The sequence below is a fragment of the Balaenoptera borealis genome, assembly GCF_965194805.1.
Source record: "Balaenoptera borealis genome assembly, chromosome: 4".
In the NCBI taxonomy this organism is placed as follows: Eukaryota; Metazoa; Chordata; class Mammalia; order Artiodactyla; family Balaenopteridae; genus Balaenoptera; species Balaenoptera borealis.
The window spans coordinates 86,696,812-86,719,259 of NC_138861.1; the positions used below are offsets into that span (position 1 = coordinate 86,696,812).

General features: G+C 36.4%; 1 protein-coding gene across 17 annotated transcripts in view; it reads right to left on the reverse strand.

The window, feature by feature from the left end:
- The window catches only part of KLHL5 (kelch like family member 5), a 187,984-nt gene that overhangs the window by 103,644 nt on the left and 61,892 nt on the right, over window positions 1-22,448 (reverse strand). For 16 of the 17 annotated variants that reach the window (XR_014244094.1, XR_014244095.1, XM_082390390.1 and 13 more), the window contains 5 exons: window positions 19,903-20,089; window positions 12,982-13,206; window positions 8,917-9,079; window positions 2,924-3,136; window positions 1,221-1,392 (listed from right to left, as the gene is read on the reverse strand). Coding sequence is in view for 15 of the 17 variants with exons in the window: in XM_082390390.1 (XP_082246516.1) it covers window positions 1,221-1,392; window positions 2,924-3,136; window positions 8,917-9,079; window positions 12,982-13,206; window positions 19,903-20,089 (960 nt within the window). In the remaining 2 variants the exon portion in view is untranslated. Of the gene's footprint in view, window positions 1-1,220; window positions 1,393-2,923; window positions 3,137-8,916; window positions 9,080-12,711; window positions 12,942-12,981; window positions 13,207-19,902; window positions 20,090-22,448 lie in introns of those variants that run through there. The other variant, XM_082390381.1, reaches the window with a different exon arrangement.

Here is a 22,448-nt window from a genome sequence, read left to right on the forward strand (position 1 = left end):
ATGGAGCCTTATAACCCGCCACACTTCCTCAACAGAGCCTGCATATTTCTGCTTTAGTGACATTTCTTTCATGTTTTCTCACACAATTTCCTTTTTCCTCCTACCTTTTATTTTTTGGCCACGCTGCGTGGCATGTGGGATCTTAGTTCCCTGACTAGGCAGCGAACCCTCGCCCCCTGCAGTGGAAACAAGGAGTCTTAACCATTGGACCACCAGGGAAGCCCCTTCCTTCTATCTTTTTGAATTGGATCAATTCATTAAGGCTTAGATTAAATCCCACTTCTTCCTTACTGAAGCCCTCTCAACAGCCATTTTCTCTCTTCTCCCTGATTTCCTAGGCCACTCACTGCCTATACCATGGGACACTTCCTACCAACTGCTCCACACTGTGGCTCCTCCCTTTACATGAGCAGATCTCACCTACCTAAGTAGTTAAGCTCTGTGACAGCAGGGATTCTCATAAGTATTGTTTTCTTGACAGTACTTACCACTGCTCCTTGTACGCAGGAAAACCTTGGCTCAATTAAACATTTGAGTGCCTTTTATGTACCATATACTGAATTGGATGCCAGAGGCAGAAAATTCCTGGTTCTGTTCTGGGTGATGATGGAAACAAAGATCTCAAAAGATCATTCTTAGAAGCGCTAGGCCCTCTCAGAAGTAGACAAAGAGGGAATTTTTTCTGTTAAGTTTGTCAGGTCAGGTTTCTTACTTGTTAATGTAATTTAGGATTGCCATCTTTACTAGGTTATAACCAGACATTTGATCTGCTCCCAAATATCTGTGGCTTGAGTATTTAAAAATTATTGCTCATGTATGGGTAAGTGGTTCATTTGTTCCTGACTACTATCTTTGTTTTTAATTTTCCACAATCTCCCTCCCTTTATTACAGCCCTCTTGTGGTCCTATCAGCTCTATCAATGCTAGGACATCTCACCAATTCTCAGCAAGTAAATGGTGGCAGGTAATAATAATAATAATAACCAACTAACAAGAATTTCTCTGAGTACTAACTTATACTTTAAAGGTAATTTTGGATTTTAACTATACTATAAAATTAAATATTCCCTCTGTTTTCTTATATTTAGTTAAAAGATGACTTTATCATGTTTATGCTATATATTTTGATATTGGACATAATTGAGAGGATCTGTTTTACCAAAACAATTGTTTGTAATAAAAACAGAGTAAGTGTAAAAATGAAAAATGAAGTGCCATACCTGGGTCCACTCATTTGTCTGGGGATCGTAAGCCTCCACTGTATTAAGGTAAGTCTGTCCATCATACCCTCCGACAGCATATAACTTATCACCAAGTAAACAGACTCCCACGGCATCTCTGCTGATGCTCATAGATGCCACTGCAGTCCACATATCCGTTTTGGGATCATATCTGAAAGAAAATTTTAGAACTGGAGCTGATACTGTTCTCACGATATTTTACATAAAAATAGTTTCGTCCTTTAATCTTGTATCTTATCTGCTATATAAAATACATTTGAACATATTTTAGAGAAAAATATCAATATTTTCCTGAAAACTTTTAACTTACAACATAATAGAGTTATTTTGCAGATGCATAACACTTAAACAAGTCAAAAGAGCTAATGTAAATGTTGAAAACTGCTTTAAGGTTTCAGGTTGCCTACTGAAAATTTGAGGAAATCAATTCATGAAGCTCTATGTAAGATGACTTACAGCCTCAATCATTGCTAACTGTCCATTTTTGGAGCTTCTTGTTCCTTTCATGAAGTATGTTAATTAGAACTGCCCCAAATTGTCTATCTAAGAGCAGATACATCATGCTAAGATCACTTATACTGCTTCCAATACTTCTTGTATCAATGAACAATTTTTCACTGGGTGCAGTCCTGTAGTGGGCCTGTAATTTATGGGGCAAAGTATATAAAGACTCCTATATCCCTTTCCTGGATTATAACATGTAACAAGCATAGTCTGAATTATTTTCTCCCCAATACAGGTGAAATGCAGGTGTAACTATCATGCTCTCTCAAAAAACACCAACCAACTCTGCTTATTATTTCATAGAAAGCACTTGTTGTCATCAACAAACCTTCATTTCACTTTTTATTCTTCTTCTAGTCATTTATAATTTATTGAATAATATACACACACATTCACTAACTTCCCATTGCTCTTTAAAATCCAAAGTTTTTAATAAGGCCTCAAGACTCTGTATGATCTGCCCCAATGTCCCCCCACTCCTTTCCTGCCACTCTCTCCATCATTCTTTGTTCTCCAATGACAGTGGCTGCCTTCCAGTTTTCTGAATGAAACATATTCCTTCCTGGTTTGGAGTGTTCATACACACTCCTATTGACTCTACCTCCTAAAGCCCTTCAATTCTCCCCATTCCACTGACCATAGCAGATGGGAGCCTAAGCCACTGTCCAGAGCTTCCACTGACGTCGGGCTCTTTACCTAGGCCCATATTTGAGTTTCGAACAAGGATGACTTGTTCAAGCTTTCAAGCCTTACTAGCCCTTTATTTTCTTTTAGTATTTCATACTACTTCATTCTATATCAAAATATGTCAGGAATGTCCCTCTCCTTTTTGCTTCTTATCTGGCCTCCAGCCCGTAATTAACTCTCTGTGAAATTTGTCAAACCCCTTTTCTTATTAGGTACAATGTCCAGTACAAAATAGGTACACAATAAATGTTTGTCATATGATTCAATTAATAAACTGTATAATCAATTCTAAGGTCAGATTGAGAGAAGACTGAGTAGGCTCTTGGTGACAGACTGAGAGATGGCCTGAGCAGACCACCCAGTGTTTACAGAGCTCCTAAGGAACTGCCTTGCACATGGTGGATGCTCAATAAAGAGTTATCAATTCGTGTGGAAGTGTCAGAGGCTTAGGTTTGATTTTTTATTCCTAGTTTTCCTTCACAGGAAATTACCTCTCCACACAGTCTGAGAGTCTGGAAGTCAAGTTGGATGCAGGTGCGTCGTGGCCTCCGATGGCGTACAGCAATCCATTCCAGGTAGTGACTCCTACTCCCCCTCTCCTTTTTGACATTTGTGCACAGAGTGTCCATTTATTAGTATGAGGGTCAAAGCATTCTACTGACTTGAGACAAGAACTGCCATCACGACCACCAACTGCATAAAGTCTGTAAAAACAACAAATGGGATGATAAATAAGAGATGGTGCTATTATTATGCATAAGACAGAGGTTATTCTTATGGTATTTCATTGAATTCAAGGTGCCATCAACGATAAGAAATACTGTCAATTTATGTGCCATTGAGAAAGAAGATGGGACTTCCCTGGTGGTGCAGTGGTTAAGAATCTGCCTGCCAATGCAGGGGACATGGGTTCGATCCCTTCCAGGAAGATCCCACATGCCGCGGAGCAACTAAGCCCGTGTGCCACAACTACTGAGCCTGTGCTCTAGAGCCCGCGAGCCAGAGCTACTGAGCCCGTGTGCCACAACTACTGAAGCCCACGCGCCTAGAGCCCGTGCTCCACAACAAGAGAAGCCACTGCAATGAGAAGTCCGAGCACCGCAACAAAGAGTAGCAACAAAGAGTAGCCCCCACTAGCCGCAACTAGAGAAAGCCCGCGCACAGCAACGGAGACCCAATTCAGCCAAAAATAAATAAATAAATAAATTTATTAAAAAAAGAAAGATGTGCTACCAATTAAATGGCACATGTATATATCATATATTATTCTGTACATATATAAAAAAGAAAACATAAACTCACATGAAAACAATGACAACATTTTCACAGCTGCCATCTGTTTGACAAGTTACCATTGAGTGTAAAATGCATCACAGTTTTAGAGATGTTAAAGTATGTCTTAAAATAGATAAAATATTGTGTATAAATATATCATGACATTTCTTAAATAGCTAAGATAGGACTTGGTGATAAATGAAAGAAACTAACCTTCTCTGAGCACCTACCACAGGTGAGGCACTTTACATGTATTAATTTAATCATTATAATGATGCTGTGACAAACCATTTGTATCCCTGTTGCACAGGTGAAGAAACTGGGATTCATGGAGATTAAGAGACTTGTACATGGTCACCCAGGAAGAAGCAGAACCAGGACAATAGTTATAGTAATGAGCAGTTGGACAGTCAAGAGTCATCTGGTATGTACTTGTAACAGTGAAATATGAGAATAAAACTATAGATTCAGGGCTTCCCTGGTGGCGCAGTGGTTGAGAATCTGCCTGCCAATGCAGGGGACACTGGTTCGAGCCCTGGTTTGGGAAGATCCCACATGCCGCGGAGCAACTAGGCCCATGAGCCACAACTACTGAGCCTGCGCGTCTGGAGCCTGTGCTCCGCAACAAGAGAGGCCACGATAGTGAGAGGCCCGCGTACCGTGATGAAGAGTGGACCCCGCTTATCGCAACTAGAGAAAGCCCTCGCACAGAAACGAAGACCCAACACAGCCAAAAAATAAATAAATAAATAAATAAATAAAGAAGTTCCTTTAAAAAAAATAAAATAAAAAGAAGACAGACAAACCATATGTACCTACAGGCAGACCTCATTTAAAAAAACAAAACAAAAAAAAAAAACTATAGATTCAAGTATATTGATTTACTAGGCAACGTTTAGGACGTTAACATACCATATTTATATTTATTGGTATGTTAACGTCCTAAACATTGCCTAGTAAACCAATTTATTATCAATCAATATACTGCATTAATTTAAAAGTCTTTTTACTCTGAACTTAAAATATATATAAAATATTTTAAATATTTAAACATTTGAATATTCTTTATTAAGCACAAAATCTTCTTACTATTCACTTAGGAAGCTCTTTGTAGATATTTTTTCTATCATTTAAAAAAATAATAATAACTTCAGTTCACTGCTTGTTCAAAAGCTCACACATTTTGAATTTATGGATGCCTTAGTTAATATTTAGCTATTTTTAATTCTTGAGAAATAATATTTGAACTATATCAAATTTCTGCCCATTAAAACTCTAAGTATTTATATTTGGGTAAATATACATATTTTAAAGACAGGTTTCATAATTTTAATTCATAATTTAAAGTACCTATGCCACTCAAACTGGTTCTTAAATAATAAGACGACCATATCTTAAACAGCAAAACATGTTTGTAGCAGTGTCTTGTTCTAAACTTAAAATATATTAATAGTATGGAATTTGAAATTTATTTGAAACTTTAATCTGTTAAAAATTTTATCTGTTAAAAACTATTTTTTTGTGCTACTGTTCTTAATATTAAGCTGTCCTCATCTTTAACTAATACTTGGAAGAATAATTACCTAAATATGGATCATAGAATATTAGAAGGAATCAACAACTAGGTAATGTCAATAACTAAAAATATATGTACACACGCACATATAGTATCATAGGCTTCCAACACCCTACCCTCTTCACAGTGAATTCATGGGTCTTCCTTGTGAAAAGTGGTGTAGTACAGTGATTTAGAGCATGAACTCTGGAGCCAGACTCTCTGGGTTTGAATCCTGGTTCTACCACTTATCACTTACTAGCTGTGACTGTGGACAAGTTATTTAATATCTGTCTGCCTGAACTTCATCATCCATAAAATCTAGAAGCCCTGCCTCACAGGATTGTTGGTGATCAAATTTAAAGTACTTTGAATATTGCCTGGCACATGGTAAACATGGTATAAGTGTTAAAGGGGAAAAATAAATTCTGTCTCTATTTGCATTCTTTTAGAAAACGGTATTTTAGGAGATGTTAAATGTATAAACAACATTCATACTGAGATAATATTAAGGGCTAAAATGTATTGTAACACTTTCTGAAGAATCATATCTCACACAATGGTTTTCAATCTGTATTCTAAGACCAGGACTCTGTGGAGAATGTTAGGGGGCCCCCAAAAAGGTTTATTTAAAATTAAAGATTAAAAAGTAGTTTTAATTTTCAAAAATATCACCTGGCTCAATTAAACGTCATGCAAGATTCAGAACTCACTTTCTTCCCCATGACAATATCTATTACAATAAAAAGAGAAATATTATGTCAAATTGCAATAGTATTGTACTACATATTTAAAAATAAGATTTAGGTCTCACCTGACTTCTAAAATTATGATCAAGAATACAAGTGGTTGGTAGATACTGTTTGAGATTCAGCTGAGAAAAAAAATGTCTACTACTTTCAAACTACTTGAGCAATTTAACTGAAGAATTTCCTGTGATTCCAATTAAATTGCTCTAGTAGTTAAAATAACTATTACCAATTTCAGCTTCTTATCTGTGAATCAGGATTTTCTTCATACTGGACAACCAAAACAAAACAGAAATAATCTGTGTTCTTTAAAACAGACTTATTCTTCTACATTGATTTTTACAGTAAGTAAATATTATAAACTCAAACTTATAATAAATTTAAAATAAGCTTATTATAAACTTGAACCTCCATTTGCCTTAAGTATTGAGGTTTTTGTAAGATTTCACTTGAAAGAAAGATTCTGTTGCCAAAAGTATTTGCCAGCCAATGGCTTAAAAGTAGCCTGAGCAACTGGAAGTTTAGACAAAGCTTCTTTCTGTCAAACATGGCAGAAATAAAAATTTTAACACTTTCAAAATTTTAAGATACAGAGTGTAACTCATAAAACATCAAAACAGTTCTTCCCTAAAGAAACGAACTATATTTTGCATCAGGAAGCATTGTAAAATAATTTAAAATAACAAAAACAGTATTTAACTGGGCTTTTCATTTTATAAATTAAAAAAATTGAGGCACAGAGAAATGATTTGTTTTAAATCACAAAGGACTGGTAGAGAGAAGATACATAATTAATTTTTTCAATCAACTGCATATTTAAAATATTAAAAACATAATTTCTATTTTTTCCAGGTTCTGGATTTGTACCCCAAAATGGAAACTAACAAAATATTTTAAAACATTGCTACTTTATTGTACTGCAAGCTTAGAAAAATGGTGGTTGATGGATTAACACATCCTCTTCTTGGGGTGATTAAAGCACTACTGCATATAATTGTTACCAGGATATTCTTCACTAAGGTTGCACACTTCAGACTTATGTGCTGGATACTGTGCTAGGTGTAAGAAACAAGAAGTCAGATCAGGTCATTCAAGACCATGATCTGCTATAGGAGATGGACCAGTCAATAACTACAATAATAGAGTGGTACATGCTGCAATACAATTATATACAAATTATATACAGTAAAATTGCTGAGGATGGAATGGACAATCAGTGCAGGGGGAATGAAGAGGTAAGAGTGGGGACTGGAGGTTTCCTGGAGGTGATTTTTAAGCAAGTTTCAAGGATGCTGAGTTTGCCAGGAAGGAAAGTGGGGGAAACAATATTCTAAGAAAGATGGTGTCGGTTAAAAGATAATAGGAGTGTGAAACAAAATGTATTTTTCACAAATAGATTAGTTTTGCTGGAGTGTATTATGCATGGGTAGAGGAGAGAGAAGAGGCTAGAGAGGTGGACAGAGGCAAGATCATAAAGGAGGCTTGGTCAGGTAAGCTACTGAAAGGTTTTAAGTAGGAAAGTGACATGGTCCTATTTGTGTTTTAGGCAGAACATTAGGTGAGTCTCTAAAATGAAGAATGAAAGGGAGAGAGTTAAGGTTAGGGACAAAGTGACCAGTCTACCCCAGCAGACCAGTTAAAATCACAACGTAGATATACGATACTTTCAAAATCAACTGTCTTACTATTTAGTAGATAAGAAGTCCTTAGCTTCTGATATTATTAGGTACTCTCAGAATTATACTCAATAAATTGTGCTTCAGGTAGGTTAAATACAGAAATATTTATTTCTCATTAGAGAGAAAGAAAAGGTAGGAAAGTAAGATACTTCTATGCCTAGAAGTCCAGGATACTGTAGGTCTGGAAATCAGGTTTTAGAGAAGGCATTTATTCTTATGTCTTCTATTAGAAATAAATATTTCTAGCCAGAAATAGTAATTTCTTTTTTTTCACTTTCTATACTCTTTGGTGGCTGACTCTTCTCCCAAAGAACTAGGAAAGAAATGTAGTGATAAAATTTGAAGTTATTTCTTTAGCTAAAACAAATGAGGGGAGGTGTATTGAGATCAGAGATATTTAAAAATTGGGTTTCTATTTCTGTATCTTATTACTTGTAATCGTGCTAAAAATTAACCAAAAAAAGGACGCAACTAACAGGTCCTGAGGAAACAAGACCTAAGGTCATAAAATATAAAAATATTACTAACATTTTCTCATTTTTTTGGTAATCAGTAACAATCCAACAAATAATTTTAAGTCTCTATATTTTAACCTTGGTTCTTTCCTCTTCCTGGAAATGATGATAAAACATTTTAAGTGAGTAAAGGTATGCAACAAACAACTTTTATTTAATAACCATAAGGGCTTCATTTTATGGAAGAAAGGCCTGAAAAAGATACTATGTATTTAGTATTTGAGTGGTGGCTCTATCCAAATCTGTTTACTCTATTTAGAGCAGATAAGAAGCAAGAAAGCACCTCTTTCTAAATGCATTCTAGTTTTCAGCAGTTTACCAAGATAAGGAAGTGAAAGTAAGGAAAAATCAGTAGAAGAAATGGAAAGAATTATTTAGGGAAACATGAGAGAGACCATACAACTTTTAAAAGACCATATACTTTTAAAGCTATATGAACCACCAGATTTTGACTAAATTGAATATTCATATAAAATTTATTCACTCAAAATGATAACTAGAAATTTATAATATCTGCACATTAGAATAAAAGACTAACAATGTTGAGCCATTTATATTTAGGGCTATTATAAAAAGAGACTATTTAAAAAGTTTGTTTACATCACTCAGAGTATTTCTCTCATGATATCTATATATCTTTAAGTTGGACAAGATATAGCTTAATACATTTAATTTATTGTGTTTTAAGTGGAACCTTAAGTATTTCCTTACTTTCCACTTAGTACTGCCACACCTACTGTGCTTCTGGGAGTGGACATAGTGGCAACAAAATTCCACTGGCGAGCCTGAGGGTCCCATCTTTCCACTGTATTCAGATAGCTCCAACCGTCATGCCCTCCTACTGCATACATAGGACCTTCCAATACAGCCACACCTACGAGGAGACAGGAAAGAAGCAATGACTTAAAAATCTTTTAACTGAAATGTAAATACAATGAACCTTTAACATGCAAATTTAACTAGGCAAAAATTTATGATAAAGATATCTGGCTTCCTCATAGCTCTTCTTGGTAGATAGGTGGGTGGGTGAGGGGAAGCAATAGTACTGTAGTCCTTACAAGTTTTAGAGGCAGTATTTTGAGGTCCAACAGGGGAAAGGTATTTTAAAAAAATACAAGATGCACACACTGCCATATTTAAAACATTTTTCAATAATCTGGATTTACAATATATTAGAAAACAGCAATTTTATTCTTCTCTCCCTTTAATTCAAATTCATGAGATTTTGCTGTAGATTTGATACCACAATCTATTGGTGTGTTTCATCGTGAGGGAACCAAGCCAAATTTCATTTGTTCATTTATTCAACAAATAGCTATTGAGTTTCTACTAAGTGTCAGGCACTTAGTAGAACATAATAGATAAGGGCTCTGCCCTGATGGACCTATTTTATTTTATTTTATTTTAATCATTTATTTATTTATTTATGGCTGCGTTGGGTCTTCGTTGCTGCACGCAGGCTTTCTCTAGTTGTGGAGAGCGGGGGCCACTCCTCGTTGCAGTGCGCGGGCCTCTCACTGTGGTGGCCTCTCTTGCTGTGGAGCACAGGCTCCAGGCATGCGGGCTTCAGCAGCTCTGGCTCGCGGGCTCCAGAGCACAGGCTCAGCAGTTGTGGCACATAGGCCTAGCTGCTCCGTGGCATGTGGGTTCTTCCTGGGCCAGGGCTCGAACCCGTGTGCCCTGCATTGGCAGGCGGATTCTTAACCACTGCACCACCAGGGAAGCCCCGACCTAATATTTTAGTTAAGAAACAGATACAAAGTATATTTCAGGCATTGATAAGTGCTAATAAGAAAAAAAAGTAGCAGGACTTACCTGGTGGCGCAGTGGATAAGAATCCGCCTGCCAATTCAGGGGACACGGGTTCGATCCCTGGTCTGGGAAGATCCCACATGCCGAGGAGCAACTAAGCCCGTGAGCCACAACTACTGAGCCTGCGCTCTAGAGCCTGCGTGCCAGAACTACTGAGCCCGTGTGCTGCAACTACTGAAGCCTGCGCACCTAGAGCCCGTGCTCCACAACAGGAGAAGCCACCGTAATGAGAAGCCCACTCACCACAACCAAGAGTAGCCCCCGCTTGCCACAACTAGAGAAAGCCCTCGTGCAGCAACAAAGACCCAACAGCCAAAAAAAAAAAAATAAAATAAATAATTATATCTTAAAAAAAAATTTTTTAAAGATAAAAAAAGGAGCAAAGTAAAAGAGTAGAGAGGATCAAGGGAGACCTCTCAGATAAAGTGACATTTGAACAAAAATGTGAATGAAGTTAGGAAACCAGACATGAAGGTATCTGGGGGAGAAGAAGGTGAGATAAAGAGAACAGTATGTACAAAGGCCCTGAGGCATGCTTAGTGTGTCTGTGGTACATACAGCAAGGAGTCCAGTTGGCTGTGGAGGGTGAGTAAGGGGGAGAGCGTAGGAGATGAGAGGAAAGGTGGAGTCAAATCACATGGTGGTCGGGATTATTGTAAGGACTTTGGATTTTATTCTAAATGAGATGGAAAGCCAGCAGAGGGTTTTGAGAAGAGGTATGACATGACCATAGTCAGGTGAGATATAAATATGTATCACCTGAAGGCCAAAACACAAATATTGTGATACGAAGACATTTACTTTTGTGAAATCATGGCCAGATGACATAAATAATCACCATTCATGTATGACCAAAACCAACATATCATTCCACTCATTTGTGTCCTGCCAGTACTGGCTATAGGAGATCTACTTATTTATCTAATCTATCTATCTCCAATTATATATAATACATATTCAATTATATATATGTGTGTGTGAGTGTAATTAAGTAATTTAAAATTTACTTAAGTAAAGATTTCTTTTATAAGTTCAAATTTAAAACATTATTTATTATAAGGTAAATTAGTTACAACAAAGCTGTTCTGAATGACACAAAAATGGAAATAAAGGCTTAAAGAAGACACTTTGAGTGATATGATCATTCTCCTCTGAACTTGCTGCAGTTCAATAAAGTCTTTTGTATGGTACCTAGAACTAATGATAGTATTCCATGCACAATCTCATCTGCACAAGACATAGCTGGATCATGGGCATTCTCATTCTATGTAATACTATATCTGTAAGATTTACCTTAAGCTAGAATTGATTTTCTTTTCCCCATAGTAGGGGAAAGTTTGCAGTTGAATCATACTTTTGACCCTGGATTTTATGGTCAACACAAATTTGTAAGTCCTGTTCATGTTGCTTTTAAGATATATCTTCCCATTCTGTGCCTACGTAATAGTTGATTTTATGGACTCATGAGTAATGTGTTATGGTTTTCTTTGTTAAATTTCATATAGTTAATTTTAAGCTCTTCTCTCAGTACCTTAGCCCCAATTGTCTGGTTTTACTCACTTACCTAACTTGAAATTTAAGATCATCTTTCATTGAAACCTAAATGCAACTAGTAGAATCCCTTGTCTCTTTGATTTTTTTGCTGTACCCACTACCATACCAATCTTCATGCCTAGATATTTTTCATTGGCCATTTGGGCAATCTCTACTGTGGTGCTCAGTATTAATAAATTGAGTATAGTAGAAACCTATGCTATCCAAACTCTACTATCCTTTCACTGCTACTCATTCATCTTTTAATTCATCTTTTATGATAACCTATCAAATTCTTTATTGCAACTATTTTAAACATTTTCCAAATTGTGATAAATTGACGATATGGTCACACATTCTTCCTTTCCCAGAATACATGCTTATTTTCATGTGATTCTTGTAGGTCCTCCCATCAAGAGGAGGAGTCTATTTCTCTATCCTTTGAATCTGGGCTTGGCCATGTGACTTGTTTTGGCCAATGGGATGTTAGCAAACATGAGGCAAGCAGAAGCTTGAAAAGTGTTTGTGCATTGGAGCCTGCCTTCTCTTTCTGCTTTTGAAACCCTGTGACTGCCACCATGTGCAGAAGCCTGGGCTAGCCTGAATGATTAGCGTCATATGGCCCAGTTGCCTCTGCTGCCCAGGCTGACAGTCTGTCTACCAGTACACACGTGAGTGAGGCCATTCTAGATCAACCAGCCAACCAGCCTGCCTGCCCAACCTAGATTCATGAGAAAACCCAGCAGAAATCTTCTAAGACAGTCCAGACCAGAAGAACTGCCCAGCTGATACACAGATCCATGAGCTAAATAAATGGTTCTTGGTTTAAGCCTCCAAGTTTTGAAGTGGCTTGTTATGCAGCAAAATCTGGATGATACACATACATTGCAAGCCTCATCTTCCTCATCTTTGTATACCTACAGAACACAGAGCATGGCATATAGTACACACTAATCAATATCTGCTCAGTGAATTATTCAATTAAAGAATAAAAAGCCTCTATCATTACATTCTCTGTGCCACCTCAAAATTTTTCTGTGTCGTACTCATTTCTGCTTAAAAACTAAGGGATATAGATGAAAAACAATAATGCTAAAGGATTTTAAATAAGTATGCATTTCCATTAGGTTAGATAACACTATTTGTCAACATAGAACCCACATGTCAAAAGGTGGCTTGTCAGTCCATCGTGGTACACCACAATTCTTAAACATTCACGTTTTCACTTGTGCTGGTTGCACAATATACGTTTATGTACAGGCTTGTTTTCTCTGTTTCTGCTTCTCAGGTGACAGGGAGCATGTGCAGGAACGCTTGGTGACTGCTGTTGGCCCAGCAGCTGCCGCACTGCTCTTCTGCCTGGTAAAGAATGTGAAAATGCCGTGCAAGCCTAGGGTATGACCTTATGAACGAATCTGCAGTTACGCTTACCAAGGCCATGCCTATGTGTAGACATAGGAGGCATCACACTCCAAGTTTTTGTTTTGGGGTTGTAGCATTCTACAGTATTCAAAGTCTTCAGTCCATCTCTTCCTCCAACCACATACAGTTTGTCATCTAGCACCGCAACGCCGAACTGCAGCCTCCTCCCATTCATATTGGCTACAGGAGTCCACATATTTGTACGGAGATCATACTTTTCAATGCTTGTTGCTCCTTAATAGTGATAGACAGAAGTTAGGCAAATAAAAAGCTCACCATGCTTGAGTGTTTTATGAAATTAGACATATAAAAGTATATTATTAGCAGTGACAGTAATACATTTAATATATTACAATAAGCCCCTGCCATGAGCTCACCCTTGCTTGTATCTCTGTCCTCATCTCCTACTATTCTCTAGTACCAGAGTACACCTGGCTCTGGTACTAAGAGGTCAAATGAGAAAGGATTATCTGTCAAAGGGGGCTAAGTAGCAACAGCCAGAAGTGGGAGGAAAGCAGGGTAGTCTAGCACCGTGGAAGCCAAAGTAAAAAAGTGTATAGCTGCTGAGAGTATCAAGTAAGATGAAGACTAAAAAGTATGACTGGATTTAGCTGCATGGAGGTCACTTAAGACTTTAGGCAGGGTCCCTGGTTTGAGCAGTTGAGACATGATTGGGAGGTGACGAAATGGAGACAGTGAGCATAGACGATTCCTCTAAGAAGTTTGGCTACAAAAAGGAAGAGAGAGATAAGAATTACTCAGTGGGTTGAGGGAGGTTTTGTTTTGTTTTGCTTTTAAAAGTGGAAAAACTTGAGTCAATGGGAAGGATCTAGTTGTGGGGAAGGAAGCTGAAAAGACAGGAGATGAAGGGATCCTCATAATGGTGGGAGGTTCCTGAAGAGGCAGGAAAGGGCAGTATCAGGGCACAGGGGAGGGGCTTTCATAGGAGGAGGGAGAGGATACACACTATACTGCAACCAGGAAGGACAAGAGCATAAGCGTGCATCAAGTGCTTTGGGAGCTATGAGAGTGGAAAGTTTAGGGAATAACTGCTGGGCAGTGTCTACATTTTTTTAAGAATTAGAAGAGCCAAGGAACTCTTTTGTTCTCTTTATGAGGTAAGAATAGTGGAATTAAGAAAAAAAAAAGACCCACTCCTCTAAAACAAACAAACACCCAACCCCCAGGTATGAAGAGTTCAGTTAGTATCTACTTTACTTCTCTCTTCTAAGCCTCTAATACAACATGCTATCAGTGCTATTCTTACAAAATTACAATCAAGACAAACATTTATTCTAAAGTATTTGCTACAATTAGGTCACCAGAGCACAGATGCTATTGATACCTCCTAAAATTTAGAAACAGTTTTGCCATATACATATATGGCAAGAAACCTTTGAAGGTTTATATATATGTGTGTGTGTGTATATATATGCATATATATAAAATATATCTTTCTTATATATTTGGGTTTTATTATTTTTTATTTACTTTACAAAAATTTTAAGTTATTTGCAATAAATACCAAGTCTCTTTCCATCTTTGCATTCTCAGTGGCATATAATAGACTCCACTGTATACAGTAGCTGTTCAAAAATATTTTTGAATTTGAATAATATTCTTTGTAATTTTTAGCTATAATGAGATTTTACTCATACACTCAGATTATTTTATGTAATAGTATACTTGAATCATCACTCTAAACTTGACCTTAAAAACTTCTTCCTTCCTCAAATAAAAAGGCATTGCTAGGGCTTCCCTGGTGGCGCAGTGGTTGAGAATCTGCCTGCCAATGCAGGGGACACGGGTTCGAGCCCTGGTCTGGGAAGATCCCACATGCCACAGAGCAACTAGGCCCGTGAGCCACAATTACTGAGCCTGCGCGTCTGAAGCCTGTGCTCCGCAACAAGAGAAGCCGCGATAGTGAGAGGCCCGCACACCGCGATGAAGAGTGGCCCCCGCTTGCTGCAACTAGAGAAAGCCCTCGCACAGAAACGAAGACCCAAGACAGCCATAAATAAACAAATAAATAAATAATTCCCATTCAAAACAAAACAAACAAACAAACAAAAAGGCATTGCTAATCATCTCTCTTCACTAATGAATTTAAAGAAGATTTTTAATCTGAATTTTAAGTTATTCCTTTTAGATCTAGTTCACTAAGCAGTACCATAGTCTTATGAACTAGTAAATAAAAATTCTTTTGCTAATATCAAACATAATTCTTAAAAACATAAGATTTTAAAATACAGTCTAAAACATATATCTTAAAAAATATATCTCCAAATAACAAAATCTTAGTAATTGCAAAATCCTATGTAAAAGCTTAGAACTTCCCTAATTTATACTGAAGGATTAACCTTTAAAAAAAGTAAGCACAAATACATTCTGACATTTTTTTAGTGGCTATTTAGAACCATTACTGGCTTATTTGCTGGAGTCTATACTAATCAGATATATGAAGGGACCAAGAACCCAATAATCAGACTCGCATCCGACTGATGCAAATTGCTCTTCATTATGAAGATGCTGGGACTAAGATAAATTAAGGCCTGGGAAGATAGCTTGAATAGGATAGAACCTCAGAGTATTTGATGATTAAGAAAGACTTAGAAATAAAGTTGGTCAAGTAGCAAAGGTCAGATAACAGAAACTCTTGAAACCTAGAAAGAGGAATTTATAACTTATTAGTAAGAAATAAAGATTGCTGGAGTTTTTGAGTAGAGTAATGGCATGTTAACAGAAGAGTTAACATGAGAGTTAAGCAGTCAAAACGCCTGTTTGAATCCTGATCCCATCACTAATTAGCTGTGTGATCCTAGGAAAGTTAGTTAACTTCTCTAAGTCTCAGTAACCTCCTCTGTAAAAGACGGCAATAATAACATTCAGCTTTGAGAGTTGCTAGGAAGATGAAATGAAATAACGTAGGTCAAGTGCTTAGCATAATGCCTGGCATCTATTAAAAATATAATGAATGCTATTCCCACAAAATAAACATGATCAAAATTTGTGGGCTGATAGAAGGCTAACTGGAATTAGCAAGACAGCAGTAGAAATTTGGAAGAATAAGAGTCATTTGAAAGAAGTCACTTGGTGACTGTCAGAGTTGAAATTTGAGAGAGAGAAAGAGAGGGAGAGAGGAGATATGTATTGTTTACTTGGCTACTTAGTATCTGAGTTTCCTTCCCATGCTTGGGGAATTTTCCACTGTATGTATGACCTTGATGGGAGGCAGGAGCCTATCTTCCAGAAACCTGAGAAGACAGATATTCTCTTTGTCCTTGGAATTTTAGGGCCAGGACTCACCTAAAGCTAGTCAAATGGATGCCTGCACCGGAATTTAAAGTCTAAAGCAGGAATTATAAAGAAGCAGGGACAGTGGGTGTAGTCCTACCCGTTTCTCAACAGCCTTCCAATAAATTCCATATTTGCTTAAATGAGCTAGAGTTGATGTCCACTGGAGAGCACTGAACTATGATCCCAAGTTCTCAAGTCTGGGAGACATGGTCAGAGAAGACTTGGATACATGAAGCTTAAGGTGAAAGCCAAACATCAAATAGATATTTTATACCAGTCGGAAATATGAGAATAAAATCAAAGTGTAATACTTATATGTGGAATCTAAAATATGACACAAATGGACTTATCTATGAAACAGAAACAGACTCACAGATGTAGAGAACAGACCTGCGGTTGCCAAGGGGGAGGGCAGGTGGGGGAGGGATGGATTGGGAGTTTGGGATTAGCAGATGCAAACTATTATGTATAGAATGGATAAAAACAAGGTCCTACTATAGCACAGGGAACTATATTCAATATCCTGTGATAAACCATCATGGAAAAGAATATGAAAAAGGATGTATATATATAACTGAATCACTCTGCTGTACAGCAGAAATTAAGACAACACTGTAAATCAACCTACTTCAATAAAATAAATTTTAAAACATCAAAGTGCGAGACTATAATTAATACAGAGATAACAGTTAAAGCCTTGAAAAAGAGAGGGAAAGATAGAGGGGAAGTGGAAGTGCTAGTAATGACTACAAAGGCAAGCACCAGTTCCAGGCACATAGTGGATACTTAATAAGTATTTGCAGATCGATTATCTGGACAGTGGAGCTCTCCAAAAATGTTCAAATACTTAAACTATAACTCCAATCAGTTATCTTACTTTACGTATCTCTGTAACATTCAGTCATCAAGCCTATATTTAGAACTTAAGTATCCATACGTACATAGTACTATGTTACATGCTATGTGTGATAATAGCTATATTCATATCTGTATCTGTTTCCGTGAACCTAAAAGTTAAATAACAATGCAAGATTTTCAATTAGAGCTCATATTTTTATATTCTTTTGAGATGTCACATAGAAGAGAAACCTTTAGATGTGATCACTGCATCAAGTGCTTTAGTCATACAAGTAATACAAGAGATGGCAGAGAACAATCTTCCTTCATTTGACCAATACTTACTGATGCCGTCTATGTACGAGGCACTGTTCTGTAAATATATTAGTGAACAAAAAAAATCCTTGCTTTCCTGGAGCTTATTTGGGGGAAAGAGGTAGACAGACCATAAACAAATGTAAGAGGTGCCATGAAGAAACATGAAGCCGACTAAGGAGAAAGTGATAAGCAAGATTAGAAAGTGATGGGCAAGAGATTGCTACTGAATGGTCATGGAAGTCCTCTTTGGTAAACTGGTGTTTGAGAGGAGATCTGAGTGAAGAATTTCTGCTGGACATTGTGATATCATGGCGCAGAGCATCCTAGTGAGAGGAAACAGCTAATGCAACACTCCTGACATGGGAGACCGATTAGCATGTTAGATGAACAGGGAGGCCAATGCAGCTGAAACAGAAGGATGGAGGGGAGAAGTAGAATGAGCTGAGATTAGAGAGGTAGCCAGAAGTCAGAGGTTTTGTCAAGGGATAGCAGATTATTAGTACTAGGAATTCAGAGGAAGAGGAGATCAATGTATATTGAGAAATAATACACAGAAACCTCTTGGCACAATACCTGGCACTGAGTAGGCACTGTGTATAGTGTCTGTTGCTATTATTGTTACTATGAGTAACAACGCTGCAAGAAGAGTACAAAGAATTTCCAGATACTCTTGACCCAGATTTCGCACATACTTATGTTTTACATTTGCTTTCTATGTATGTATATATGTATGCATGTATATAGATTTTATGTATGTATGAATTTTTTTCTGAACTGTTTCAGAGTAAGTTGCACAAAAGATGCCTCTGTACCCGTAAATATTTCAGTGTATCTTTCTTCTTTTGTAAGAAATCCTCTTACAAAACCACAATACAATCATCAAAATTTGGAAATTAACATTTATACAATGCTGTTAATCTAATCTACAGAGCTTATTCGGATTTCGTCATTTGTCCCAATTATGTCCTTCATAACAAAAGAAAATCCAAGATGATGTATTATAATAGCTGTCATGTCTCTTTAGTCTCTTGTAATCTGAGACAATTCCTAAATCTGTTTGTATTTCGTGATGTTGACATTTTGGAATACTTCAGACAAGTTATTTTGCAGACTGTCTCTCAACCTGAATTTGTTTGTCTTTTTCTCAGGATTAAGTCCAGATTATATACTTTTGGCAAGAATACCACAGATGTGCAGCTGAGTTCTCAGTGCATCATATAAGAAGCACAGGCTGCTAGTTAGTCTCATTACTGGCAATACAACTTTTGATTATTTGGTTAAGGTGTTGTGTGTCAGGTTTCTCCACTGTAAAGACACCATTTTATGCTTAACTAGTAAGCAAATGGTTGGGAGATACTTTGAGACTAAAGATCCTGCTCTTAGACTTTCGCCTACTAGTCTTAGAGAATTAATGGTTATTGACTGAATTACTTATAAATATGATGATTGCCAAATGATGATTTTTCTAATCCCATCTTTGCTTCTGTTTTAATTAGTTGGCATTCTACCGTAAGGAAAAGCATTCCTTCTCCCTCCTTTGTTTGTATCAGTATGAATTCATGAATACTTATTTATAATCTTTTACTATCATTGTTTATTTTGATGCTGAAATTATCCCAGGTTTGGACAGTGGTAGCCCCTACAAACTGTCTCCTGTATCTCCTGACCTGTCTCCATTATTCTTTGAGCACTTCCTTACTTTCTGGCACTACAAGTCATTCTAAGCTATCTTGTACTTTTCCTACCCCAGGGCTAGAACCAGCCATTTCTCCAAGGAGCTCTTTGGCCATATTTATTAATAATTAAAATTCATTTTGTTCTATACTTTTTGAAACGATACATGCACCCCAGTTTTCAATGCAGCACTATTTATAATAGCCAAGACATGGAAGCAACCTAAATGTCCATCGAAAGATGAATGGATAAAGATGATGTGGTACATATATACAATGGAATACTACTCAGCCATAAAAAAGAACAAAATGATGTCATTTGCAGCACCATGGATGGACCTAGAGATTGTCATACTGAGTAAAGTAAGTCAGACAGAGAAAGACAAATATTGCATGACATCACTTATATGTGGAATCTTAAAAAATGGTACAAATGAACTTACTTACAAAACAGAAATAGAGTTACAGATGTAGAAAACAATCTAATGGTTAACAGGGCGAAAAGGGGAGAGGGATAAATTGGGAGATTGGGATTGATATATACACACTACTATATATAAAATAGATAACTAATAAGGACCTCCTGTATAGCACAGGGAACTCTACTCAATACTCTGTAATGAGTATTATTCTTTTCTCTGTATGGGAAAAGAATCTATAAAAAGAGTGGATATATGTATATGTATAGCTGAATCACTCTGCTACATACCTGAAGCTAACATAACATTGTAAACCAACTATACTTCAACAAATAATTTTAAAATATTCATTTTTCCATTCCTTCAAATAAAAGATTATTTAATACCTTTTGTTGAATCCATTCCTCCAACTGCAAATAATGTACCGACAGTTGACTTCCTAGGTTTTGTCCGAGGACTCTGTAACATGGGCCGTCTCTCTGGTAGTAGGTGATACTTCATTGCTTCCATAATTAGTTTCTGACATTCTATATCATCTCGAAAAAGTGCATTATTTTCCATGTCTGCTAGGAACTAGAAGAAATAGTGAGTATGTGTATTGAATGACCACGAAAATAGTAGGGTTGAAAGAATAAACTAGTCCACAAATGGAAATGATCTCATTAAAAAAAATCCAAGGGACTTTTCTGGTGGTCCAGTGGTAAAGAATCTGCCTTCCAATGTAGGAAATGTGGGTTCGATCCCTGGTCAGGGAACTAAGATCCCACATGCCGTGGGGCAACTAAGCCCGCGTGCCACAACTACTGAGCTTGCGTGAGCCTCAACTAGAGAGCCTGCATGCCACAAACTACAGAGCCCACGTACCCTGGAGCCCACGTGACACAACTAGAGAGAAGCCCGCACGCCACAACGAAGAGCTTGCGCGCCACAACGAAGAGCTTGCGCACCACAACGAAAGATCCTGCATGCCTCGATGAAGATCCTGTGTGCCACAACTAAGACCCAATGCAGCCAAACAAATTAAAATAAATAAATAAATAAAAATTTTAAAAAAAGATAAAGCGAAAGTTTAAAAAAAAATCCAAGTCTGGACATCTATTTTTAACTAAAATATTCAACATTTACAAAATTTACATTTTAAGTTTCATTGAAAAACAGAAACTGAGGAGAAGTGGTATGCTTTAAAATCTTAATAGTGCTTATCTCTGGGTAGTGGGGAAACTGGTGTTTTAAATAATCTTTCTTTGTATGTTTCTATATTTTCCAGATTTTCTAAAATAAATCATTTTACTCTTTAAGTTAGAAATAGTTTTAACTGAAGAATAATAAGTAGGAGTTGACTAATTAGACTGCATTTACCTGACCTCTCTAAAGAATGTTCAACAAGCAACCAACAGCAAAAACAAAACTTTCATATTTTTTTAAGGGGCAAAGAACTCCAAATGGTGATTTATTCTAAACGAATTAAAATTCCTTGTACTTCACTGAATCCTATTTTTTTAACCTATGTAATTTTATGTAAATGTATAAATATGGTCATACCTTGCCTTTTAAAAAATGATTTTTTTCCTTTTGTACTTGGTTCTCCATTCCCCTCCCTGCCCCTTTACTGCCTTATTTCTTTCATTTAGGATATTGATCCATATGAAATTAATTTTTAAACAGAAGATGAGTTGAGAAATATTTTTTCTTCCAAATGAATAGCTAGTTCTGTACCGGCACCATTTACTAAATAATACCCTCCATTTCCAACTGAATTGAACCTTGGTCATAAATAGTCTCAGGATATATGAGATCTGCTCTTTGATCCTCTAATCTGTTTGTCTATTCCTTTTCTAATACTCTATTTTATTACAGCATCTTTATGGCATTTCCTGCTTATATGATATAAATCTACCCTCACTATTCATTTTCACAGTTTTCTTGGCTATTTTTGAGTCTTTACTTTCCATATAAACTTAAGACAAATTTACCTAATTCCCCATCACCATCTTGATCCTGTTGGCATTCTAATATGAACTGCATTAAATTTATTAATTTGGGGAGAATTTACATTTTTATGATGCTAAGTCTTTTTGTTCAAGAAGCCTTTCTACTGTTTATAGCTTTCTTCATATAGGTACTATTATGCCTTTTATTAAATATACTAATTTTATATTAAATGTATTAAATAATATATATAAATATATTTTAAAAATTATTTTTATTGCTACTGGAAATGGATTTTTGAATTTCCACTTTGCATATCTTTTGTCATTGTATACTTGTATCATAACCTACAACTTTACCACATTCCCTTATCAAACTCTAGCTATTAGGCATATAATCATAATAATCACCAAATAGGGATAGTTGCATCTGTTTCTAATATGTATGCCAATTATTTCATTTTTATTTTATTATTGTAGTTGCTAAAACCTTCAAAGCAATGTTAAATAATCATGGTGATATAGAGTATTCATTTTTCTGGTTTAAATTGATATGTTTTTAGTGTTTCACTATTTAAGATAATAGTTACTAAAGCATTTAGTAATCCATCTTTATTATAGATAGGTTGTTTTCTTCTCTCCCTATTTTACTTTAGAGTTTTAAAATTAAGAATGGTTGCTAATTTTTTCCAGTATCTTTTATACATCTATTAATATGATCATATGGCTTTTTCTCCTTGAAGTTACTGATATAATTACCTTGACAGATTTCCTAATACTCAACCATTCCTGTATTCCTAGAAAAAAACCTTCCTGGTCATAGTGTATTATCCTTTTGATACACTGAAGGATTGTATTTGATAATACAAGGTATATTTTATATATTTTATAATTCACCATTTCAAGTATACAATTCAATGATTTTTAGTAAATTTACCAAGTTGTACAACCATTATCATAAAACAGTTTTGGAACATTTTCATCACCCTGATTAGATCCCGCAT